The sequence below is a fragment of the Silurus meridionalis genome, chromosome 4 (assembly GCF_014805685.1).
Source record: "Silurus meridionalis isolate SWU-2019-XX chromosome 4, ASM1480568v1, whole genome shotgun sequence".
NCBI lineage: Eukaryota > Metazoa > Chordata > Actinopteri > Siluriformes > Siluridae > Silurus > Silurus meridionalis.
This window is the reverse complement of record NC_060887.1, coordinates 31,465,463-31,491,650: the sequence shown is the minus strand read 5'-3', so window position 1 is coordinate 31,491,650 and position 26,188 is coordinate 31,465,463. Positions and strand designations below refer to the sequence as shown.

General features: G+C 38.2%; 1 protein-coding gene across 2 annotated transcripts in view; it reads right to left on the bottom strand.

Annotated features, from left to right (window-relative positions):
* Positions 1-26,188, bottom strand: part of LOC124384125 (piezo-type mechanosensitive ion channel component 2) — a 141,797-nt gene continuing 115,609 nt past the window's right edge. The window contains exons 28-52 of one of the 2 annotated variants that reach the window (XM_046846693.1): positions 22,338-22,427; positions 21,558-21,676; positions 21,090-21,161; positions 20,706-20,809; positions 19,625-19,745; positions 18,001-18,072; positions 17,695-17,861; positions 16,480-16,667; positions 15,544-15,726; positions 14,548-14,946; positions 11,719-11,977; positions 11,194-11,376; positions 10,174-10,423; positions 9,928-10,060; positions 9,475-9,622; positions 7,211-7,425; positions 6,935-7,093; positions 6,535-6,682; positions 6,123-6,311; positions 5,376-5,468; positions 5,128-5,297; positions 3,333-3,449; positions 3,163-3,242; positions 935-1,148; positions 1-844 (exon numbers count right to left, since the gene is read on the bottom strand). In XM_046846693.1, the coding sequence (XP_046702649.1) occupies positions 592-844; positions 935-1,148; positions 3,163-3,242; positions 3,333-3,449; positions 5,128-5,297; positions 5,376-5,468; positions 6,123-6,311; positions 6,535-6,682; positions 6,935-7,093; positions 7,211-7,425; positions 9,475-9,622; positions 9,928-10,060; positions 10,174-10,423; positions 11,194-11,376; positions 11,719-11,977; positions 14,548-14,946; positions 15,544-15,726; positions 16,480-16,667; positions 17,695-17,861; positions 18,001-18,072; positions 19,625-19,745; positions 20,706-20,809; positions 21,090-21,161; positions 21,558-21,676; positions 22,338-22,427 (4,126 nt within the window). In that variant the 3' untranslated portion in view covers positions 1-591. The remainder of the gene's footprint in view (positions 845-934; positions 1,149-3,162; positions 3,243-3,332; positions 3,450-5,127; positions 5,298-5,375; positions 5,469-6,122; positions 6,312-6,534; positions 6,683-6,934; positions 7,094-7,210; positions 7,426-9,474; positions 9,623-9,927; positions 10,061-10,173; positions 10,424-11,193; positions 11,377-11,718; positions 11,978-14,547; positions 14,947-15,543; positions 15,727-16,479; positions 16,668-17,694; positions 17,862-18,000; positions 18,073-19,624; positions 19,746-20,705; positions 20,810-21,089; positions 21,162-21,557; positions 21,677-22,337; positions 22,428-26,188) is intronic. The other variant, XM_046846694.1, reaches the window with a different exon arrangement.

Here is a 26,188-nt window from a genome sequence, read left to right as displayed (position 1 = left end):
TTTTCAAAATGTGCTTTATGCTCGGGTCAGTGAACCACAATCCCACCCCTCTGTACACAAAGCATCTGTAACCCCAGGAAAGAAACCGGGCTTGATGCTGTGGTTGTTCTTTGCCATATATGGAAAATCGAACTAAATACTGTTTTGAGATGATGGTCTTAACAACATGATGATCAGGTTTTCACATGTGGTTCTCCTCACACTCACCCCTGGGAGCGTCACAAAACTTCCTATTATTTTCTCTTGAGTCCAAAGTGGCTAGTGTCTTTCAGTCAGTCTTTCTTTTCTTCCTCAGTTGTATTTGTGTATACAGCTACCAGCACAGTATATTGCACAATCCAGTTCATTTCTGTTGGAGCAGGTTGGGTATGCTAGAACACAGCTCAGCCCTGCTTATTAAAGTCCTTGGCAGCTGCTCTATTCCCCCTTTGTTCTGTCCTTTGGCTTTTTCAGGTTCAGTTTTGCTAAACCTGTAGGTCACATTGTTGTTGACTCCACATTTGGAAGCCATTTACTTATTCATCATCGTGCAAGCGATGAAACTGCTTTTCATTATCTTGCTCTTCATTTGTTCTTGTACACTCCTGTGGGTCATTTTGTCTTCTCCCTGGTCCACTTGATCATGGTCTCAGGTGAGCGGTAGAGGAAGATGAGTTTGGCGTACAGATCTTCCTCCAGCTCTAGTTCTCCGGTCTCTCTCACCAGGAAGATGTCTGTGCACAGTTTGAGGATGCGATCCACACAGGGCAGCTCCTCGAACATGATCGAGTGTGAGATGCCACTGAAGAATTCACGCACAAACTTGCCTATGACCAGCACCACGGAGGCATACAGACCCATGATACTGTGAGAGAAAAGAGTAACAACACATTGACATGATTTCTCCTGCCCTGTATGGGGCAAAAAAAAGTACCTTCATTAGAACTGATCTTACCCATAGCCAGCGAGGAAGCCCAGGCTGGGAGGACTAACTTTATCATTGAAAACATAGAGCTGCAGCCCAGCCTCGCCCTTCCTCTCTGCCTTCACCCCAGATCTGATGTTGATCTTCTCTGCAGATGGCTGGTCCACAATCCACCACTCCTGAATCTCACCACTGCTGTTATTGGTCCTCTCCAGGTCCAGCAGGATGTCCTTATAGTCACCATCTACACCATGAAATTAAAGGATATTAAGGAATACACCAGCATTTTCAAAGAATTTCAACATTTAGTGCATTTCTTAATAATGAGGAAATAAAACAAATCTTTTATTAGTGAGCAAATAAGGTTTTTTTTATCTCAATTATTTCTCTTACTTTTTGTTATTTTAACAAGTGGCCTAATAGAATTATTTTATGAACTTAAATGGCACATAAAGTACATTTTTATCTTATAGCTCATTTCATTGCTCTGAAACAAGTGAGTTCCTGCTTTCGCTCCCATTATACTACCAGTAGTTCTTTGTGTTTAAGTAAATAATCATTTTTTAAAAAGTAACCGAGAAACTAGAAAGTGCACATTATAGAGGTCAGAAAGTCATATTCAGTGAGGAAAATAAGTATTTGAACACCTGTCTATCAGCTAGAATTCTGACCCTCAAAGACCTGTTAGTCTGCCTTTAAAATGTCCACCTCCACTACATTTATTATCCTAAATTAGATGCACCTGTTTGAGGTCGTTAGCTGCATAAAGACACCTGTCCACCCCATACAATCAGTAAGAATCCAACTACTAACATGACCAAGACCAAAGAGCTGTCCAAAGACACTAGAGACAAAATTGTACACCTCCACAAGGCTGGAAAGGGCTATGGGGAAATTGCTCCAACAGTGGACCTTTTTTTATCAAGCTGCTTAGCAATCATTAGAAAATGGAAGAAGCATGACTGTCAATCTCCCTCGGACTGGGGCTCCATGCAAGATCTCACCTCGTGGGGTCTCAATCATCCTAAGGAGGGTGAGAAATCAGCCTAGAACTACACGGGAGGAGCTGGTCAATGACCTGAAAAGAGCTGGGACCACCGTTTCCAAGGTTACTGTTGGTAATACACTAAGACGTCATGGTTTGAAATCATGCATGGCACGGAAGGTTCCCCTGCTAAAACCAGCACATGTCCAGGCACGTCTTAAGTTTGCCAATGACCATTTGGATGATCCAGAGGAGTCATGGGAGAAAGTCCTGTGGTCAGATGAGACCAAAATAGAACTTTTGGGTCATAATTCCACTAAACGTATTTGGAGGAAGAAGAATGATAAATACCATCCCAAGAACACCATCCCTACTGTGAAACATGGGGGTGGTAGCATCATGCTTTGGGGGTGTTTTTCTGCACATGGGACAGGGCGACTGCACTGTATTAAGGAGAGGATGACCGGGGCCATGTATTGCGAGATTTTGGGGAACAACCTCCTTCCCTCAGTTAGAGCATTGAAGATGGGTCGAGGCTGGGTCTTCCAACATGACAATGACCCAAAGCACACAGCCAGGATAATCAAGGAGTGGCTCTGTAAGAAGCATATCAAGGTTCTGGCTTGGCCTAGCCAGTCTCCAGACCTAAACTCAATAGAGAACCTTTGGAGGGAGCTCAAACTCCGTGTTTCTCAGCGACAGGCAAGAAACCTAACTGATCTAGAGAAGATCTGTGTGGAGGAATGGGCCAAAATCCCTCCTGCAGTGTGTGCAAACCTGGTGAAAAACTACAGGAAACGTTTGACCTCTGTAATTGCAAACAAAGGCTACTATACCAAATATTACCATTGACTTTCTCAGGTGTTCAAATACTTATTTGCAGCTGTATCATACAAATAAATAGTTAAAAAAATCATATATTGTGATTTCTGGATTTTTTTTTTTTTAGATTATGTCTCTCACACTGGACATGCACCTACGATGACAATTTCAGACCCCTCCATGATTTCTAAGTGGGAGAACTTGCAAAATAGCAGGGTGTTCAAATACTTATTTTCCTCACTGTATAGAGGTCTTGTTCTATATATTTTCCCATTACAGACAGCATACTGCGCATACATACAAAGTGCTGACACAAAAAAACAACACTTTTTTGCATCTGTACAATTAGTCATATATTATATGGAGCAATACAGTACATGCATGTATTTTCAAATGAATAAAATTAATGTCCCAGTAATCAGAAAATAAAATACTATATTTCCTTCATTACCTTTATAGAGCTGTTCAATAGGTTTTGCATTTGAGTCGCTTGGTGCTCGAATGAAACATGGAAAGACCTGCTGTATAACTCTGTAAACAACAAGAAACAGAACACAGCTTAATGCGTCCATGTCCTTCAGTGGAATTACTGAATATATTCAGTACAGTGGTTTTACTCACACAGCTTTGTTCCTCGTTCCATTCAACAACTCTATTATCTCTTGTCTTGTATTCATATCCAGGTATGTCACATGCTTGTCCATGGCAATTTCAGCCTTTGCTCCAAGACTAAGATTCCTAAAGCACACAATGCATATATATATATTTTTTTTATTTAATTAATACAATTATACAGGTGCATCTCAATAAATTCGAATATCATTAAAAAGTTGATTTATTTTAGTAATTCAAAATAAAAAGTGAAACTATAATATACATACATACAATTTCGATTCATCACACACAGACTGATATATTTCAAGTGTTTATTTCTTTTTATTTTGATAATTATGGCTTACAGCTAATAAAAACCCAAATTTCAGTATCTCAGAAAATTTGAATATTGTGAAAAAGTTCAATATTGGAGACTCGTGGTGTCGCACTCTAATCAGCTCATTAACTCCAAACACCTGCAAAGGTTTCCTGAGTCTTTAAATGGTGTCTCAGTCTGGTTCAGGCTACACACTCATGGGGGAAGACTGCTGACAGTTGTCCAGAAGATGATCATTGACACCCTGCATATGGAGGGTAAGACACAAAAGGTCATCGCTAAAGAAGCTGCTGTTTACAGAGTGCTGTATCCAAACACATTAATGGAAAGTTGAATGGAAGGAAAAAATGTGGTAGAAAAAGTTGAAACGAAGCCCATTCAAGAATTTGGTGGAGATTCACAAAAAGTGGACTGCAGCTGGAGTCAGTTTATTGCAGTATCCATGGGCTACAACTCACACATTCCTTGTGTCAAGCCACTCCTAAACCATAGACAACGTCAGAGGTGTCTTAGGACTGGACTGTTGCTCAGTGGGCCAAAGTCGTCTTTTCAGATGAAAGGAAAGAAAATTTTGCATTTTATTTGGAAATCAATGTCCCAGAGTCTGGAAGAAAAGAGGAGAGGCACAGAATCCAATGTAAAGTTTACTCGGTGGGGGTTTTGGGGAGTGGGGGGGATGGGGGGTCATCTGCTAGTGTTGGTCCACTGTGTTTTATCAAGTCCAAGGTCAGCACAGCCGTCCATCAAGAAGTTTTAGAGCACTTCATGCTTCCCTCTGCTGACCAGCTTTATGGAGATGCTGATTTCATTTTTTAGCAGGATCTGGCACCTGCCCACACTGCCAAAAGCACCAAAAGATGGGTAAATGACCATGGTGTTGGTGTGCTTGACTGTCCAGAAAACTCACCAGACCTAAACCTCATAGAGAATCTATGGAGTATTGTCCAGAAAGAAATGAGAAACAAGAAACCAAAAAATGCAAATGAGCTGAAGGCCACTGTCAAAGAAACCTGGGCTTCCAAACCACCTCAGCAGTGCCACAGACTGATCACCTTCATGCCACACCGATTTGAGGCAGTAATTTAAGCAAAAGGAGCCTCTACCAAGTATTGAGTACATATACAGTAAATGAACATACTTTCCAGAAGGCCACAATTCACTAAAAATGTCTTATGAAGTATTCAAATTTTTTGAGAGAGTGAATTGGTGGGTTTTTGTTAGCTGTAAGCCAAAATCATCAAAATTAAAAAAAATAAACACTTGAAATATATCAGTCGGTGTGCGATGAATCTATATAATAGACGAGGTTCACTTTTTGTATTGAATTACTAAAATAAATCAACTTTTTAACGATATTCTAATTTATTGAGATGCACCTGTATATTCCTCACTAATATGCAGAAATACCAGTGTGTTTCTCTCACACTTGTGCGTTCTCCCTGCCTTTGCAGTACCCACACTGTATTTTGTATGAATCTTTATTACCTCTGTATAGTCCAAGACATGGTGACAGGAAACTGGTCCTCTTTGCTCAGTACTTCCATGAGGTTCTTCCTGCTGGGTGGGCTGATCGTCCACAGAGAGTTAGAACTTCCCTCTAACTCAGCTACAGTTACATCCTCTGAGGTGTATGCCTCCAGAAACTGCATTGCGCTCTAGAAACAAGACAAGATGTTTTCTTGGGTCGTGCATATTGTGGGTGGCCTTTTTGTGTTTTTTCCATGCAAACATACCGGAATGTAGTTGTAGGAATTCATGAACTCTAGGAATTCCGCCTCATTGATGTCTTTCAGTTGATTCTGTTGTGCACTCATTGTGAAGATTGGCTGCAGGACAAACAGTAATAACGCCATTGACACGTTTTAATTTTATTTAAGAACTTAAACACTCACTTTTGATTTATCAGAGTTAAATTAAACCAGTTGTACCTTGTGTTTTTAACTTAGAGTTGATTATGCAAAATGTTGAGTCACTTGAACTAATTATTTTCTACTGTGCCTTGCATACGTATTCACCTCCTTAAACATTTTCACATTTGTATAGTGTTAAAACCTGGAACTGAAATGGACAAATGGACATATGGCTTTTGTGCCATATTCTTTCTCTTTTAATAACGGATTTAATGGCGCTCTGGGGAATATATAAAATTTATAATATTTTTTATAACTAATCCCTGATTAATATTTTTTAAAACAAATGTGTCTAGCACATGCTTTATAGCTCCTTGGTCTTCATGAAGCTCTCGTGAAGTCTAACCTGGAACAGCTCTATTTATACTGATCTTATGTGATACTTTCTTTGCTCACAGGTAGACTCCATTTACCCGAGTATTCTTTTCTGATGGCACCAGACCTCATTTAGCATCAATACTTATGTAAGGGTTAATACTTATGCAATCACATACTTTTATATTTAATATTTTTCATATATATTGGCACTCAGTCCCTTCTAAACAAAAAAATAAAAAAGAGAAGACGCACCTGAAATCCTCCCAGCGTGATGGTGACTGACACATCTAGGGGTTTGTTGACGACGCCGGCCACCGATTTAACCAGAGACATGAAGAGGAGTGGGAACCACACAATGCAGATAAGTAGCATGACAATCATACCACCCATACCGTATTTAACCACCTTCTTCTTCTTTTGCCCTCGTGGCTGAGGGTACCGCTGATGAATCACACACACACACACACACACACACACACACACACACACACATTTAATCTTTGCAGGGTTTTCTTTGGTAATGTCCCCACAACAAACATTCCTAGCCTTCTAAGACAATTAGTCTTTATGATATAAAATGCTCACCTACATTGCGTTACAGGTTTTTACTAAGTTTATGTGAAAAATGCATACATGCTGTACAATCTAAATTAATATTTCTCACTTTCTCTGATTCCCTCCAGCACTTGAGCACAAAGATGTGTGCGTAAATGTCCTCCACACAGATCCAGCTAGAGAGGCTCAGAGTAGTGTCTGTCCAAACCCAGTCCATCACGGCCCGCAGCTCAGTCAGGAATGGAACCAACCGGAACCTGAAAGCAAAACCCCCACAGACATGGAGATGTACTAAGGACATAAATAATCTGAATAATATTATTTTAATCGTGAATTATTTTTCAGTCTAATTTTGAGGGTAGGTAATAACAAATCCCAGTTCTAGCTGTGATATTTCCCCAAATGTTCTAGAATCATCAGAATGACCTAATTTATTAATGTCCATTATCTCTACAATTACTTTTTAGTATTTATGAGGCTGGACAGTGAGGTGTGTTGATGGTTCTCACCCTTGGAAGAGAAAAAGGTTGACATAATTATAGCTTTTGGTCAGAAAGTTGCCCAGCACACGTGTAGGGTAGCCGCAGCGGATCTGGTAGGCTGACAGACCAAAGTAGATGCACTTTACAAAGTACCAGAGCTGAGCCACCATGTTCTGACTGAAACGCCTACCAGGACAAAATAGCAAAACCTTTAAAGCACAGCGAATATGCTTTCCTATTCATATTTTTTAAATAATACAGTCCAACTATTTAATTGTTTACATGTACAAAGAAAAAATGTACCTCTCAGTGACTCCTGGAAGTATAAAGAACATCCAGAAGTGGATACCGAACACCAGTATGACCTGAAAGATGACCTTCCCCATGACAGTCTTCCTCAGGTAGAGTGCACGGTCCACCACCATAGTTGCAAACTGGATGAGGACCATGACGAGGAACGCTTCAGGGACCTGATCCTCTGACAGAGATGATGTGATGTCTGCAGCAGCAGAGTGTTTCTATTAAGATAAGACAAAAGATAAGATTCAAATTTACGCTAAACTTTCTAAAATGTGTGCTTTTACAGGCAAACAAGCTCCATGTGCAAATAAAGTCAGTAAAGTGAAACATTACAGACAGATCATAATCTCAATTGAAAGCTACAACAGGTGATTTGCATTTCATCATTAAATATGAGTGATTATAATTTACAATTTTTCACATTTTGTTTGTCTTATTCCAAGATTAAATTCATTATTTTCCTTAAAATTCTAAAAACAGTACCCCATAATGATAAAGTGAAAGAAGTTTGTTCAAAATCTTTGCAAATTAAGTACAAAAAATGAAAAAACTAAATCACATGCACACAAGTATTAACAGCTTTTGCCATGACACTCAAAATCGAGCTCAGGTGCATCCTGTTTCCACTGATCATCCTTGAGATGTTTCTACAACTTGATTGGAGTCCACCTGTGGTAAATTTAGTTGATTGGACAAACCAAGAAATTGAGTCCAGAGAATTGTTTGTAGACCTCTGGCACAAAATTGTATCGAGGCATAGATCTGGGGAAGGGTACAGAAAAACTTCTGCACCATTAAAGGTCCCAATGAGCACAGTGGCCTTCATCATCCATCAATGGAAGAAGTTTGGAACCACCACAACTTTTCCTAGACTGGGCTGAAGAAGGGCCTTAGTCAGTGAGGTGACCAAGAACCCGATGGTCAATCTGAAAGAGCTCCAGCATTTTTCTGTAAAGAGAAGAACCTTCCAGATCAACAAACATCTCTGCAGCACTCCACCAATCAGGCACCTGAAGGACTCTCAGACCAAACAAAGATTACACTTTTTGGCCTGAACCAAAATCTAAAATCTTAAAATGGCTGTGTATTGATGCTCCCATTCAACCTGATGGAGCGTGAAACGTTCTGCAAAGAAGAATGGGAGAAACTGCCCAAAAATAGTTGTACCATGCTTGCAGAATTAAACTCAAAAAGACTTGAGGCTGTAATTGGTGTTAAAGGTGCTTCAACAAAGTATTGAGCAAAGGCTGTGAATACTTATGTACATGTGATTTTGTAATAAATTTGCAAAGATTTCATAAACACTTTTCACAGTGTCATTATGTGGTATTGTTTGTAGAATTTTGAGGAAAGTAATGAATTGAATCCATTTTAGAATATAGCAAAAAAAAAAATGGAAAAAGTGAAGTGGTGTGAAGTGGTGGGATGCACTGGATATCACAGCATGGTCAAAAATTCCCACTACTAGTAACAACGAGCGGCCTACAAACATTACAAATTCTATTACAACTTCATCCTGATTGAAAACACCTTTCTTTTAGATTCATTTGGATCCCAGCACATGTTGGGCCCTTGAGCGAGGCCCTTCACCTTGAACCGCTCACCTGTATAGAGCCAACTGTAATTATTTTAGATAGGAAAAAATCGATGATATTCAAAACTATTGCCTATATTTGCTCATACTTATGTTTTGCTTTGTGACTTGAATTAACTATAAAAAACCCGCTGCTACCTTGATGCCCAGCAGTCTTATAAGTGTGTGTTTTAGAAGGCAACATTTCTAAAGCAACAAATATACCTGAGGAAGCATTTGTCAGTTTGCTTTGAAAGCAGAGTTAGTCATAACATTGTCTTTAGCCTCAGAGGTATGTAACAGTTAACACCATAATAATGATAATACTGTTTACTGTACAGAAAATTCTGTCAACAGCAGATACTTTTCTTTAGAAAATAATTCCTATCTTTAAAAAACAAACGAACCATGAATAATGCACAAGCTGATAGACAGGATAATAAGATATCTTGGTAATTTTCTCATATATATCATTAGCCAATAAACCTGATTCTGATTCGTAGGTCAGAAGGTTTTATGCGAACATTCAATTCAGACCTTCTTGTTGCCTCCCTACAGATCCAAATTGGATCATTTTTTAATAAATGAATGACCAATGAAGTGAATCATTAGATGATCTCACACTTTAAACTCAGAGGTAATACGTAGGTCTCATACGTTAGGTTTTCAGAGGTAATAGCAATGCTGAACACACCCCAAAAGCCCAAAATCCAAAAACGATGATGATGAAGTCGACGGTATCAGCCAGGAACATGAGCACATAGACATCTGTCACTGCGCTGTATTCTGGATGGATCAGGTTGCAGAAGAACTGACGAATTGGAATGACGATATTCAGGGTTCTGAAATCACACACATATAAAAGAAACCTGACATGTAACAAGTACAAAGTGGTGTAATAATATATTCTTTATATATATATATATATATATATATATATATATATATATATATATATATATATATATATATATATATATATATTTTTTTTTTTAAATATCATGATATCATGTATGTTTTATGCAAACTCATTGCACAGAATACATTACAAATGCATTAAATGATATTTATCGAGCAGATGAATACATGTGCAACATTAAAAGCTAAGGTGAAGCTAATATGCACTAGATACATGATGCACATTTACATTTTGACCGTGAATTTCCTGGCTTTGATGAGTTGCTCTCTGAATTTCTCCAAAACTAGCGCTTTGCGACTCTTCTGCTGAACCCCTAACACACTGCCCGCTCGTGACACACTCGACCTCGTGACTGAACTGCCTGTAGACACATATACACACAAACATGGAATGAAACATGGAATAAGTATGAAATATTAAACATAAACAAAACAAAACAAAAAAAATCTTTACACAATGATTTCTTGTGCTAACCTCCTCTGGAACGTGTTGATCTGTGGGAAATGTGTGACCCTGTACTGGAACTGTGCCGGCGCAAAGTAGAGGGAGTGTTAGAGAGTTTTCTCGGCATACGGACGTGTGTAGTCTCCATTAAAGTGTTGCGGGTCAGTGAACTCCTTTCTCTGCGGACTGGGGGTTTCTCTGTGCTGTCTGAGTCGGAGTGTTTGTACATTGCCATTTTTGCTTCTGATCTGGTGTCATCCTCATCCCACAGACCATGACACTGGGGCAAGAATGAGAGAGATGTCATAAGTACATTACAGCACAGTGAAATTCTTTCTTCATGTATCCCAGGTTGTTAGAAAGCTGAGGTAGGAAGGTTAGACCCTCTCTTAAGGGCCTTGCTCAAGGGACAAGCAGTTGCATCTTGGCACTGCTGAGGCTTAACCTTCTGATCAATAACCATTGAGCTACAATTTACAAGAGGATATATACATTAATATATCAGCTTCTACACAGCTGTTACACATCTGCTAAGAAATAACACAAACACAGCTATTCTGGATTCGGATACTGTCTTTTAATTTAATGTATTCTAAAACTAAAATCTGAATCATTTGACTTTAAAGATAAATTGGTATTAAAGCAAACTGCAGATAAAATTCTGTAAAGTAAAAACGCTCTCTAAATGTTCTTATATTAGATCTCTATACATTGTGTGTTCTACTCCAAAACACCAATAATGATCCTGGATGAAAATGTGAAAGGGTTTGATTATAAATGTATAAATGAACAAAAAAGCAAATATTTAAAAAAAAAGAAAATGTTGATGATTCACACAAAAAATGTGTGTAAATATTTTTTTTTCAGCAAGTAAATGAAGTGATTTTCTATCAATTCAATATCATTTTACAATCAACCGAATACAGTTTTATCAAAAGCAGCCTGATAACCTGTGTGAATGTGGATTACACAACATGTTTCTCACACAGATAGAACTTCATAGGTTGAGTATAAACTCCTTAATGGCAATATAAATATTAAAAACCATACCTTAAGAATTGAGCGATGGAAAAAGAGTGCCAGCAGTTGGACCAGGTCGTAATGGACATATCCCTCTTTCTTCTCGACTCCTATTATATTAGGAGGGTGAAATGGTTTGGTCTTGTCCAACTCTATGTTCTGATTAAAGGGGAAGAAACCAAACTGGAAGAAGTATTTTATCACTATGGTCACCTGGATGTGGAACAGAAAAAGAAAAAAATGACCTTCATAGAAACAGTAGTAGTTTACTGAATGTAACTTATCACATTGGTTGCCATTGTAAAACATAATAACACCTATGAGCTTAGTTAGAAGGTGAAATTCAGAATCCTGCTCATGCAGACAATATTGTTACTAAATCTGTAACAGAGAAGCTGTAAAATAGAAGATAGTGTTACTGAAGCTTAATATACTGTATGACAGTGTTGCTGAAGCTGTAAAATTTGATGGTGTTGCTGAAGCTGTAACAGGTGATGCTATTATTGAAACTGAGATAGAGTTGATATGGAGCTGACAGTGTTGATGTTGTTGTACCTCTGTGTAGACTATAGCGGTCATCCAGAAGCGTTTGCTAGGTCGGGGTACAGACAGCATGGCCCACAGAAAGATGAGGATGGGCAGCACCAGTGTGGCTACTGATGCTGAGACCATGTGATTAAGGATAATTACTAGGTAGCACACCATCTCCGAGTGGGCCACCAGCATGTTATAAAGAGCGTAGCACAGCTGTAAGATCTGTGGCTGAGAGCAGTAAAAGCGCTCAGATTCCTCCAGCTCTTCATCATAGAACATCCTTTTGGAGAGAAACAGAAGCAATGGCTTAAAAGCTATAGATAAGATAATGCTGTACAGAGCATTTAAGACAATCAAAACATAAACAAAGCAACATGTAATCATAGTTTATTAAGTCCTTATGTTCTACACACTATAAGATGTAGTCAATCTTCTGCAGTTTTGATATAACGCATCCACAGACTGCCTCACCCCTACAGTCAAACATGGAGGTAGAAGCTTAATGGTTTGGGGTTGTTTTGGAGTTGTGAAAGTTGGAGACTAATTCTGGGTGAGAGGAATCCAGAACCAACATGGCTACTATTCCATACTTCAACACCATGTAATTTCCACTGGACTATGGCTAATTGGAACCAACTTCACCATAAAACAAGACAAAAACATGAAGCATGCAGCCAAGCTCTGTAAGTGTTATTTAGAGAGCAAACAGTCAGCTGGAGTGCTATCTATCATGGAATTGCTTGCCCAGTTGCCGTACCTAAAACCTCTGGGATGAACTGGAAAGAAATCTTCAGTTAGTGAAGAACGCATTTGGCAAGTTTTACGACATGGCAATGTGGTTCAGCTGAATGTTTGGGGAAACTAACTATCCAGATGATAAGAGTATGTAAAGCTGTTTATCATGCTAAAGGGAAGATTTTTCGATAAAACAAAGTTTAACGTCTGTACATTTATATATTTGTTTGGTCAAAGTAAATCATAGTGTTAAATGACCTAGTTTGTTGTATATAAACAAAAGGAACATGCATGTGTCTCTCAAAAAGGAGTGTCCAAAATTTTACAGGCACTGTAACAGTGATACAGAAGTAATAAATAAAATTTAAAAGTATTTTAATTTTATTACAACATACTCAATATTACATTCAATTAAACATGATTATTGGCGTTTACTGACTAATATTGCCTCTGGGACACTATTTAAGTTAATTTGTCTTGAGCTAGTTTGTAGTTTTATGTATGCTAGCACTTTTTCTGCCCCTACAGTATATACAGATTTTACTGCAGTGACTTCAATCCTACTTATCAAAGAATCCTAAGTATCCTGTTTATTGTCCTGCTTTCATTGATCATTTGTATAATTGTAAATTGTAGACATTTACAGTGGTGGATGAAGTACACAAACCCTGTACTTAAGTTAAAGTAAAGATACAGTAGGTAAAATATGACTCCAGTAAAAGTGTCCCTTTAAACTTTCACTTGAGTAAAAGTACAAAAGTATTTGCCTTCAAAATTACTTAGTGTGCAAAAAGCCCTATGATTTATTATGTATTATTATTTTAGTCACAAGACTCTTACTTCATTGACTCAGTTTATGTGAAAAGACTCTAATAAAGAGATCTATAAAGAGAATGGTATCAATAAGTCAAACACTGATTGCTATCTAATAAAATTATCATGAGCCCAGAACCTTGTTTTCAACTGCTTCAAAAAAATTTTGCAAATGAGTCCACGGGTGTTGTGGTAAGAAGATTCTTTCATTGTTTTTTGCTCTCAAGATGTTCTGCGTGCTGTTAAACTGATGCTAAACTGTATGTTGGTGATGAGTAGATACCACCAAGCATTAATCAAAACACCCTGATTGGTGGTTCGCTACGTGTTTAACCAATTACGTTTTTATCCACTCATAAATAAAAAGAAACAACTGATTCCACAAAATGTAGATGAGTAAATATTAAGATATTTGACTTTAAAATGTAGTAAAGTTAAAGTAAAAGTCTCCCCAAATGAAAAACTACAAGTACAGATACATGAACTTTTTTTAACCAAAGTACAGTAACAAACTACATTCACATCGTTACTGTTTACCACTCGATATTGATCACATTATTAGTGCTAAGACGCTCAGCATAAGTGTGAATATATATGAACAATAGACCTCTGCAATCAACTCATGCTCATGGGTTTAAATTGGGTTTAAATTTTTTAACTTTGTGTTGAACCGTTTAAACCTTCAGACAAGATTCAGTGACCCACTACACTAAAGATGCATTTGGTGAATATAATATATCCAATATTATCAAATATATAATATTTACCACTCTACTCAATGGAACAGCCTAATAATAAGAATAAATAATATTCAATAATAAATAATACAAAAATGAGTTATAATATCCAATCTTCTTCTTCTTCTTTCGGCTTCTCCCATTAGGGGTCGCCACAGCGGATCATCCGTCTCCATACCCCCTGTCCTCTGCATCTGCCCCTTTCAACCCAACCACCTGCATGTCTTCCCTCACCACATCCATAGACTTCCTCCTTGGCCTTCCTCTTTTCCTCTTTCTGGTGGCTCCATCCTTCCTCACTTTGTCTCCAAAACATCCTACATGCACTGTCCCGCTAATAAACTAATTTCTAATACTGTCCATCGTCGTCATCATCGTCACTCTTCTCCACCCACTCCACCCTGCCTGCACTCTTTTCTTCACTTCTCTAACACACTCTCCATTACTTTGAGCTACAATTTCCATTACTGTAACAAATTAAAAAAAAGCAACCCCCCAAATAGACTTCACAAATTCCACTGTGCATAGCATTGGCTTAAGGAACAGACAGTGTGATTTCTCTCACCTGTTGCGCAGCAGTTCACTGGCTGTAAGCTCGTGGCTCAGTGAGGGAAGTGTGCTGTTGTTTGGTTCATTTATTCTGAGGTTTTTCTCTTCAACATGACCTGCTGAGTCCAGACCTGTGGCCTTGCTGTAGGAGGGAGGAATATCTGCCTCAGAAGGGAACCTACTGAGCTGTGGCCATGTAGTCTGCTCGGATACCAATGCTCTGTCCCACTCTGACGCCAAACCTCCTTTGAGAGTCTGCACCTCACTGCTACAACGTCGGATAGCTGAGGGCTCAGGCAGCTCAGTGGAGGTCCAGCTGTCACCACAGTGAGGGTGTTCTCTAGCATGATTTTGCTCTTCAATGATATCACCAGTGCCCTGACGAGAGCAAAACGCTGTGCACTGTGTGTTTTCACTGTCATAAGATGAAAAAAAAAACAGATTAGTAAATATAAAAAGATATATTTAGGTGTCCACTGTCTGAAGTACTGCACATTTGGGATACTGAAGAAAAGCATATTGTAAATATGAGTGAGCATTTATATTAAGTTAAACATGACAAAAACCTAACATTAAAATTAAGGCAGTGGGGTGGGTGGTAGAGCCCAGGTATGTGAATGGAGGAAGGAAATGAATGGTAAAGACCAAACGCCTGTGTGTAATTTTCATTAATGAGTGTTTTCAGAACATGTGGAACTGTGTGTATGTGCGCTTGTGCTTTTGTGTGTGTGTTTATTTGAAACCTGTCAACTGCCTCCTATTTCTTTTTCTCTGAGCCCATGATCTCTCCACATATATAAATATAACACACATGCTGTGTTAAAAACAGTAAAGCTAATTTATTTTAGCCACTTTTCTCATTAATTTTTTGTGTGTGAGAGAGAGAGTGAAAAAAGAGAGTAAGTAGATCACAGTCATGGTATAATTACAGTAAAGAGTTTACATTACACTTCAAAAATAAATTTTTAAGTATTAGGCTTTAATGTGTGGAGATTTTTTTTATAAGTACTACCTGACTGCAGCACTGGCTGAGCTTTCAGCAGATGATGAGGAGGAGGAAGAGGAGAACTCCACTCCCTGTAAGCGGCGAAGTTTTGGTCGAAGTCTCTCACTCGTCCTGGGCATGCGGTCGGCGCCGATCTCACTGGACTCCAAAGTGGACTGACTGTATGCCATTGTGGATTCAGTGTATACACTGCGAGTAAAAAAGCACACACACTTGCAGCTTCACACAATAATTGGTGTGTCACAATAAATCAGGGTTAACTCTGTAAGACTTGTTGGTAGAGATTTTAAGACTCATTTGAGGTCAAAGGTAAACACAGACACCAGATGTCATACATCACCAAAGTCATATTAATGATTTGTTATAATTGAATGAAACAATATTCCCTTCAAGAATAAAAAAAAAAATACTCTTGGTTAAGTTATTTTTTAAAGCTGTAGAGATTTCCCTTGACTAAGCCTTTTTCTATACAGCACTATGCATTGTGTAAATACAAACGTATAAATAGCTTAACATACAGTACATCCGGTCCAAACTTGTCCTGTATCTATTTTGGAAATCTCTCATCTTTTCATGAAATCACTTGGGATAATTTGAGCACGACACACTCTTCAGCCCTGGCTCTGTGAGATAGTACAAAACACTTGTCTTAAGCTAAAAATAAAAGTTATTTTTTAGTATTTGATTCAACACTGAACAGTTTCCTTGGAGGTTAATCTGAATATAAAGTGTGATGAAATGTGGTTAAAGTTGTCTGTCAACAGAGGAAAGCTTTAAGGAACACCTGCTAGATCTGAACAGTATGGAGGCTCATGTCACTCATGTGGTTACTTTACAGGTTCACTCTAAACGGATTAAATACATTCCTCCTCATTTCTATAAAATGTTGCATGAAAATCCCAACAACAACTACATTTTTAAATCAGAAGATTTGTAATATACCTGGTCAGACTGTTTTTATTCTGAACAGAGTCCATGCTCTCGTCCTCTCTGCCCTCATGCTGTACTGAGACAGAACCATGCTGAACTTGCAGTCTCTCTGCTCCATCCACAACAGTCTCAGAGGACGAAGGTCTGCACAATTGTTGCTGATAATACATGTGTATGATCCCTCGAGATGGAGTGTTTCCCTGTACACATTAAAAATATTTCAGGATTATGGAGTTTAACTTCTGAAAGTGGTTTTTACTGCATCCAAAGGATGTTGCTGAATAAATGTTACTGAATAAATAACTGCAGTGGATAATTTCTAAATGACAAAATTAGCAAAAAAGTGGTAATTGATTACTAGTGAAAGTTGTTTATTTTTCAAAAGCAGCACATTCTAAAGTGCTTCATTTCTCTTATTCCACTTAATTTGCTGCCATACCAGCAATAACAATGTTCTCTCAATTAAACAACAACACATTATATGCTTTATGCATTTTTCGAGGAGATTTTCCTTGCCACAGTCGCTCATAAGGGGCAAACTTCCACTTATAAAGAACATCTTATTGATTTCTTTCACCACATTATCTGTGTAAAGCTGCTTTGAGACAATGTTCATTGTTAAAAGCGCTATACAAATGAAAATGAATTGAATTGAACACAGCAGTTGTGTGTTGATTTTGTGGAATGTCCATCACAAAAGTTCTTGTTATCAGATATGCTATAGCAGCTATATACACTCACAAAATAAACACAGTACAAATCCCTACATGCTAAAGAATCCATACTAAAGAAAAAATTCTAAACATACATCCGCACACCATCTCCACATCTTAATCATAAAGTAAAAAGTGGAGTTGCCAAATGATGCAATTGTGCCAGTTGTGGCATATCCTCCCACAGGCTATAAGAAACATTATGATCTTTGTTAGCAACAGATGGTAAACACTGCCTAATAACGCTGGCCTTTTATTTGTTTTTTATAAAGAATGCTAAGCAAATGCAGAGAGCCTCTAACCTGTGGGTAGCTTTAGTCTGATAATGATTACAATTTAGATTTTTTATTTTATAGAAAACACAACATTTAACAATGTGTGCAATACTACAGATATATTCCTAGAAACCCAAAACAAATTCTGACCAATTAGACTCGCAAATTCAACAGAACTACTATTGAACTATTGTACAACGGCTTGTTAAGACTGGTAAGTTTTTTGATAGCATCAGCACCTTTTTGACCTCGTGTGTGAGCATACAGCGTTCAGTTCGCAGCACTGTGGAGATGTCAATGTATTCCTGGCACATAGAGTTGAGCCAGGCAGTGAAACTGTCCAATAATGCCAGGAAGAGCTCCCAGGAAAACTTCACTATATTAAACACACGCTTCAGGATGTTGTCTGGAAATGGAAAGAAACGTCAATAAGAACATAAACTGTAAACATATCTAATTTTATTGTAGTGCATGTAACTATTGTCTAATTCAATTATAATGTGCAGGGGTTGAAGAAAAGCTAGTTTAACACAATGATGACGTACCTGGCCCATCTGATCTCTCTTCTTCAACTGTGTCCTCCACCTGATCTCCAACCTCAATGGCTACATGAACTGCTAAAAAAAGGTAAGACATCTCAGCTACAAATAGCTCTGAATATTATTCAATATAGTGATTATAGTGTGACGATGGTGAATAACAATGAATCTGGTACAATTATAGTGTAAACTACACTGATCAGGCATAACATTATGACCACCTGTCTAATATCATGTTGGTCCCCCTTTTGCTGCCAAAACAGTCCTGACCCTTCGAGCATTAACTGCATTATGTAAATCAGCGATGTGAGCTACAGGAGCTCGTCTGTTGGATCAGACCAACCGGACCAGCCTTCGTTCCCCACATGCATCAATGAGCCTCGGCCACCCATGACCCTGTCGCTGATGCACCAGTGTTCCTTTATTAAAACACTTTTAATAGACACTGCAGACCAGGAACATCCCACAAGAGCTGCAGTTTTGGAAATGCTCTGACCCAGTCGTCTAACCATTACAATTTGGATTTCCCCTCAAATCCTTACACTTGCCAATTTGTCCTGCTTCTAACACCTCAACTTTGAGGACAAAATGTTCACTTGCTTCCTAATACTGTATATCCCACTCACTAACAGGTGCCATGATGAAGAGATAATCAGTTAATCACTTCACCTGTCAGTGGACATAATGTTATGACTTATCAGTGTTTACTCAGAAAGGGTATGTGAACATTCATACATCATTTAGAATGAACAGATTATGTGTTTTAAAAACAAACACAGTCGTAACACAGGACATTTTGACAACGGCTGCATTTTGTGTGTGTTTAAATTGTACAAATAAAGCCCATGACTAAATACATCAACCTCGAAATTCTGAATAGAACAAAAAAATTCCTAATGATGAATTCTTCAAATTTTGACTTATATCCCTATATCCATATATGGTATACACAGAAATGTGCTTAAGCCTGTAGTAAAAAAAAAACACTGGTTAAAAGCTCCAGATTACTGATCAGAAGGTCAGGAGTTTAAACCCCCCTTAATCCTCTCTGCACCAGGATGACCATATTATGTGATGAGATGCTCTGACCCAAACTTCCTAACAGCTGGATTATGCAAAGAAAAAAAAAATCACTGTAGTTTAAAATATATGTAATAAATAAAGGTGTCGACTAAATATACTAATATATTCCCAATAGGCACAGCCTTTACTTCATTTTGAGTAACTGTATCTGGCACATTTAGGTTTGAACTTCTTGGCTGACTGAGTTTCTCCTCTGGAGTCATGTGGTATGAATTGCCCATAGCGAATGTAACATGCCGGTCGTCATCTCTCCTGAAAACACCTAGATTTGAAAGGAAAAGTGCCAATGAAATCTGGCCTAATTCATATAGCTTCCATTTAAAGACCAATGCAAGAAAAGCCTTAAAAATTTCCTCTTACAGATGCACATACAAAATTCCTATTCATGAGGAAACATGACATTTTGGGGTAAAAGTGTGCTACAGAGAACAGTAAGGAATAATTATGGAAAGCAAATAAAGAAAAACCAGGGCCACTCTAGACCAGCTCTAGACTTCTCTTTATTTCGAGAAATATAACAAAAATCTAGAAAAAGTCTTACACATACCCTCCCGCTGATCTTTTTTGGTTTTACGTCCCTCTGTGTATCTCTGCCAGAAACGCCGCCTCTCTTTGCTGCGCTCCTTCATGGCTGTTTTGGAGTCAGTGATCCACGCATGATACACGAACTGAAGAGACAGAACAATGCCAAAGACAGGCACAAAGAGGTGAGAGAACTGATTGGTTTGCTTAGTGTTTGGACTTCATGATCGGGATTATTTTTGTGATCTCTTATCAAGTTTGCAAGAACTTGGCCACTAAGAATAAATAAGGCATAGAAACAAGGCTAGTGTTTTAACCCAGTGTAGTGGATTTCACTCAATGTATTTATTTGGTGCTTTGGTGTAAATGTAAATTTGCTTTACGTTGGGGAAAAACACAGCCTCAACAACATCCAACACAAAACCAAGTCTCCTCTGAAAAAGCCCTGCTTCTCATGCATCCTGCAATAAAGCATACTATACTGCATTTCCTTCACATGCAAAGCTGCCCTTTTAGCTCTGCCTGGAAAACAAACATACAAAAAGCTGTGAGACATTCCTCAATGCTCAGCCGCTCAGGCTCAGACCGCAATCCAGGTTTCTTGAATGCACTGTACTAGGAGCAAGTGTCAAGCTGGGTATTACCAAAAAGGGAAAAAAATATCACACAAAGAACAATAGCACAGTAATAGAAAATGGAGCAAGAGGAGAGATATATTAGGCCTGGTGGAAGTACCTTGGCTGCCCTGATTGTATACTGCAGCATAGTTTTGGGAGCTTAATGACAGACTTTGGTAAAGCCAGCAAAGCAGAGGCAAACATTCGGATAGCTCTCTATAAGAAGGACAAAGCAGGGGCTGAGTTAGTAAGGACATGCTGCGTATTCTTTACTGTGGTGGTTCCACGCTTTCACACGGGAAGTTAGCAGTTAGTGGTCTGACAAATAAAGAAACATTGTTAAATGCAGAGAAAACAAAATGTCTACAAGATCTCAGTGCTGTACAGCCACAAGAGTTAGAATACTGATTTTGCAAGGTCAATTTACTGTACAGAGGAAAGAAATCTGAAAAACAATCGAATGATCCTTAAATGTGTCTTGTGACTAACTTGAAATGCAGATCTTTTAGGTGGATCTTCCTCCTTTTTCTCCTCTTCTTCCTCTTCTTCTTCACTGTCCGTCTCAAACAAATAATAATTCCCGCTTCTCACCACTGAAACAACAATTCACAGTTAACAGAAGGGAAGAGTAAAACATGTACACAGTCTTTTTTGAAGTTTCACCCCATTTTCTCTCAATTTGTTTAGATTAAGCTAGCAGTCCCTACCACACAACCAGTGAGAGTAAATGCTAGCATATGTTTTTCAAACACATGAAGCCAATATTGCTGTCTAGGACATCCGGCCACGGATTGCATCTGAGGGATTCGGAGTTCATTTTTTTGTTGCCCAAAATGACCATTATAAAGTTAGAAGTGAAGTGTGAGCACTCACTGGAGGCATGATCAACCCAGGGTCTCCACCACTGCTTCCTTTTCCCTTTTCTCATCTCTTTACTCGTCTCTCCTGCAAAAGCCAACCCAAGCACACATGAACGTTAAGAAGCAGCATATGGATAAGAAAGTTTGTCCTAACGTCTGGTATGTGTGAGCTCATATGTTTTCAATTCTGCTGCAGTGCATTTAAGGCAGTAGTTAAGCTCAGGCTCCTGTGGAATTTATGAACTCGTCTGTGTTGTGAACTTTCTGTACACTCGAAACCGAACCTGAATGCTGCATTAAAGCTTTATTTCTAATAAAATTAAATGTGACATGGAATGGAGCTGTATATTTTAACATAATATATTTGGTGGTAAAAGGCTAATGTATGGCATGTATTTATTAATTGCATATAATTAAATAACGTGGTTAGGGCATAAAAATGTACAGATCGACTAAATAAGTCTTATTCTACCACACACACCGTCATCTTCCACTTCTTCTCTGGAATGTGATTGACTCTCGCCACTTTCCTGTGCCAAGCTCAACATCCTCTCCTTTCCCCTCTTAAACTTTTGTTGCCGACTCTTAATTCGGTCCATCCTGTGTGAGAACGAGAGCGAAAGAGAGAAAGAAAAAGAGATTGGTGACAGTCATACTATGTCCGGCTTCATTGGGTTGAGCTTAATGAATTTTCCTCCTTGGACAGAATTCTAGCAATAACACAAGTCCTTAATTGGGGAAAGAAGTTGAAAGAGTTGTTTCATATTGGGGCATGTGCAGAAGTGCTAAGTGCGCTGTCTTTCAACAGGGGGAAGAAGTATAGCCGAGCAGAGCATAATAGTGCTGAAAGATCCTTTTTGTCTCATACAAACACACTGCAGATGTCCTGTAAACACAGTCTACTGACTTAGAAAACCAGTTCTTAAATTTAGACAACAAAACACTGAGTTGAAGCAGAGTTTGAGATACTGCGGTGAAAGAAATCACTACCGCTTTGTCAATTTTATTCATTTAAATCCATTTTCTTTTATAATTTGTCCCCTATAACCCTACTATAATTATCAGATATTTAATACAAAAACAATACAATAAAAATAAGTGACTAACTAAAATAGGAAACAAGATATTTTTTGAGGCACATTCTAGTTCCTTAAAGCAGGGTCATATTCCTTTAAGTAAATATAATATCCATAATGGCCCAAGACTGTTCCAAGAATAGTAAATAATGACGTGTGAACTATGAGTTGCTGTATAAACGCACTGTCGCTTTAACAGGTCCATGGATTTTTTCTCCTCTTCGAGTCGTGCTTTCACAGCCTTCACGATTGTGGCCTGGAATAACTCAGCTCCCCTGTGAGAGTGAGAGAGATGGAGAGAGCAAGAAAGAGAGAGAGAGAAAGTAAGCAAAAGATGCAGAGACAGAGAGAGAATAAAGACCACACGATTCAGATTAATGCGTCTGGCTTTATGCTTTAGATGCTCAATGACAAACAGCTGGTCTCCTGAGGTCAGTGTCAAACACGGTCAATCCTGAAATTAGCAAACCTAAATAAATTTTACATTTAATTTATCAAGACGGATACACATGAATTTATTTGTAAATTTTTGACACGAAATGTAATGTATTCATGAAACGGAGTTTCTGAGTTGTTTGTGTCAGAGGCGTTTTCTCTTCATTCACAAACACAAAACCTTTTTCATGAAAAATAGTGAATAAATGAATAACTCAAACTAATTATTTAATTCTTGCATTAATTGTGCGCTATATTTTTCTATCATATTATATATATGAACGTATTTAAATCTAAATTTGTTTTACTGATGTACACATCCGGCAATAATACCGTCCGTGTGGAAAGTTCTGTTTAGTGTCCTGATGATTTACATAATTTAAAACCCAATAATTACTTTCAAACATTTACTATAATTGAGGAAATAATTTAAGTAACTGTATACTGCAGATAGAAAGTAAAGGCCCACAATAGTTCACACAAATTTACAAAAAATGCATGCTATAAGTCCTTATATCCAGTAAAGTTATGTTCTGGTTCCTTTGGTGGATAATAATATGATGCTTGGATTCAAGCATTAAAGTACTTTTCTTTACATGCATCCATTTGTCATTTTGACATTGTACTCAAGCACAGAAAAACATTTCATTTAAGAATTTTGGCAGATATATTGGGCAGACTGTATAGGAATCACAGCTCTTGCTATGAGACATATTTAAATATAGTGGCCAGGAAATAAGCAAGAATAAAACAAATAAATAAAGTAACTTAGTATAGCATAGCTTTTTCTTTTATTTCTTTATACACCATATGGACAATGGTTTTTGGATGCCTGACCATAAAATCAGTATGTGTTTTTTTAAACATCTTACATTATTCACATTTAGTCTATAAAACACAAGAGTTATATAACCATAACTCTATTGGGAAAATGTTCTATTACATTTGGTATTGTGTTTGTACAGGTAGGGTGCTGACAGATCCATAGCAGGCCACTAAAGAGCATCAACTCCAACACATGTAAACCATCCCTTCATAAAGGTTGTTTTGCATACAGGAGAATTGTCATGCTGAAACAGGTTTTAGTCTTCTAGTTTAAGTGAAGGGAAAATTCTACACTTCTCTATCCAAAGACCCCATATACAATGGTGTGTCTCATACTTTGTGGTTTAGGGAAAGAACCACATATGGCCGGAAAAGTCAGTTGTCCCAAAACTTTTGTCCATAGAGTGTAGGTCTGTTTATGTTCTGTGGATAAAACAGCTTTTTACAGAAAGAAGAGTCAACATAGTGCCATTCTATGTTGCTAGCATTTTTTTGTGAACCCAGACATGTTTGGAACTTTGTCTTAAACATTTTAATCATTCTCATGATTTTATCTGAATTTTACTATTCACTTTTTCCACAAACGCTTCACTGCTACAAATATAAATAAGCAAACGATGGCACAGGAGCTCTCAGGAACGCAGGTGTTTAATTCATCATTTTTAAAACAATGATATGTAACATTGTTAAAAGCTTAATGTTTGCCATTCCGGACCATTTTTTTGCCCCTGTGTATTTACATTAGCATAATCTTAAACCCAGATCTTATACTTAAGGCCCACCCTGCTTGAACTACAGTAAGGAAAATAAGTATTTGAACACCCTGCTATTTTGCAAGTTCTCCCACTTAGAAATCATGGAGGGGTCTGAAATTGTCATCGTAGGTGCATGTCCAGTGTGAGAGACATAATCTAAAAAAAAAATATCCAGAAATCTCAATGTATGATTTTCTAACTATTTATTTGTATGATACAGCTGCAAATAAGTATTTGAACACCTGAGAAAGTCAATGTTAATATTTGGTACAGTAGCCTTTGTTTGCAATTACAGAGGTCAAACGTTTCCTGTAGTTTTTCACCAGGTTTGCACACACTGCAGGAGGGATTTTGGCCCACTCCTCCACACAGATCTTCTCTAGATCAGTCAGCTTTCTGGCCTGTTGCTGATAAACACGGAGTTTGAGCTCCCTCCAAAGATTCTCTATTGGGTTTAGGTCTGGAGACTGGCTAGGCCACGCCAGAACCTCGATATGCTTCTTACAGAGCCACTCCTTGGTTATCCTGGCTGTGTGCTTCGGGTCATTGTCATGTTGGAAGACCCAGCCTCGACCCATCTTCAATGCTCTAACTGAGGGAAGGAGGTTGTTCCCCAAAATCTCGCAATACATGGCCCCGGTCATCCTCTCCTTAATACAGTGCAGTCGCCCTGTCCCATGTGCAAAAAAACACCCCCAAAGCATGATGCTACCACCCCTAAGCTTCACAGTAGGGATGGTGTTCTTGGGACGGTACTCATCATTCTTCTTCCTCCAAACACGTTTAGTGGAATTATGACCCAAAAGTTCTATTTTGGTCTCATCTGACCACATGACTTTCTCCCATGACTCCTCTGGATCATCCAAATGGTCATTGGCAAACTTAAGACGTGCCTGGACATGTGCTGGTTTAAGCAGGGGAACCTTCCGTGCCATGCATGATTTCAAACCATGACGTCTTAGTGTATTACCAACAGTAAGCTTGGAAACGGTGGTCCCAGCTCTTTTTAGGTCATTGACCAGCTCCTCCTGTGTAGTTCTGGGCTGATTTCTCACCCTTCTTAGGATCATTGAGACCCCACGAGGTGAGATCTTGCATGGAGCCCCAGTCCGAGGGAGATTGACAGTCATGTTTAGCTTCTTCCATTTTCTAATGATTGCTCCAACAGTGGACCTTTTTTCACCAAGCTGCTTGGCAATTTCCCCGTAGCCCTTTCCAGCCTTGTGGAGGTGTACAATTTTGTCTCTAGTGTCTTTGGACAGCTCTTTGGTCTTGGCAATATGGGTAGTTGGATTCTTACTGATTGTAAGGGGTGGGCAGGTGTCTTTATGCAGCTAACTACCTCAAACAGGTGCATCTAATTTAGGATAATAAATGTAGTGGAGGTGGACATTTTAAAGGCAGACTAACAGCTGTATCATACAAATAAATAGTTTAAAAATCATATATTGTGATTTCTGGATTTTTTTTTTTAGATTATGTCTCTCACAGTGGACATGCACCTACGAGGACAATTTCAGACCCCTCCATGATTTCTAAGTGGGAGAACTTGCAAAATAGCAGGGTGTTCAAATACTTATTTTCCTCACTGTACTTTGAATTATTATATAATATGAAATAACCCTGACATGTTTTCTGCTTGTTTGTTTGGACCTTTTGAGTCAATGACTTTCTGTGGTCTGTAACTCATAAACATCACCAGATGCTAATTGTCTTCTCGGTGCTCTTTTAGGAATGTGCTGGAGTCAAAACAAACTGAAACTTCAATTGTCAAAGTGTGTACAAAAAAGAGTTGGGAAGTAATGAAGTACAAATACTTTGTTACTGTACTTAAGTAGATGTTTCTGGTATCAGTATTTTACTTCACTATTTATTTTTCTGACAACTTTTAACTTTCACTCAATACATTTTTACACAAATATCTGTACTTTCTAATTTTGACATGTGTAAACCAGACTCAGTACTTTAGTTTTAATCTATTTGGTGACATGATCAATATATTTTTCTTCTCACTGCACTGT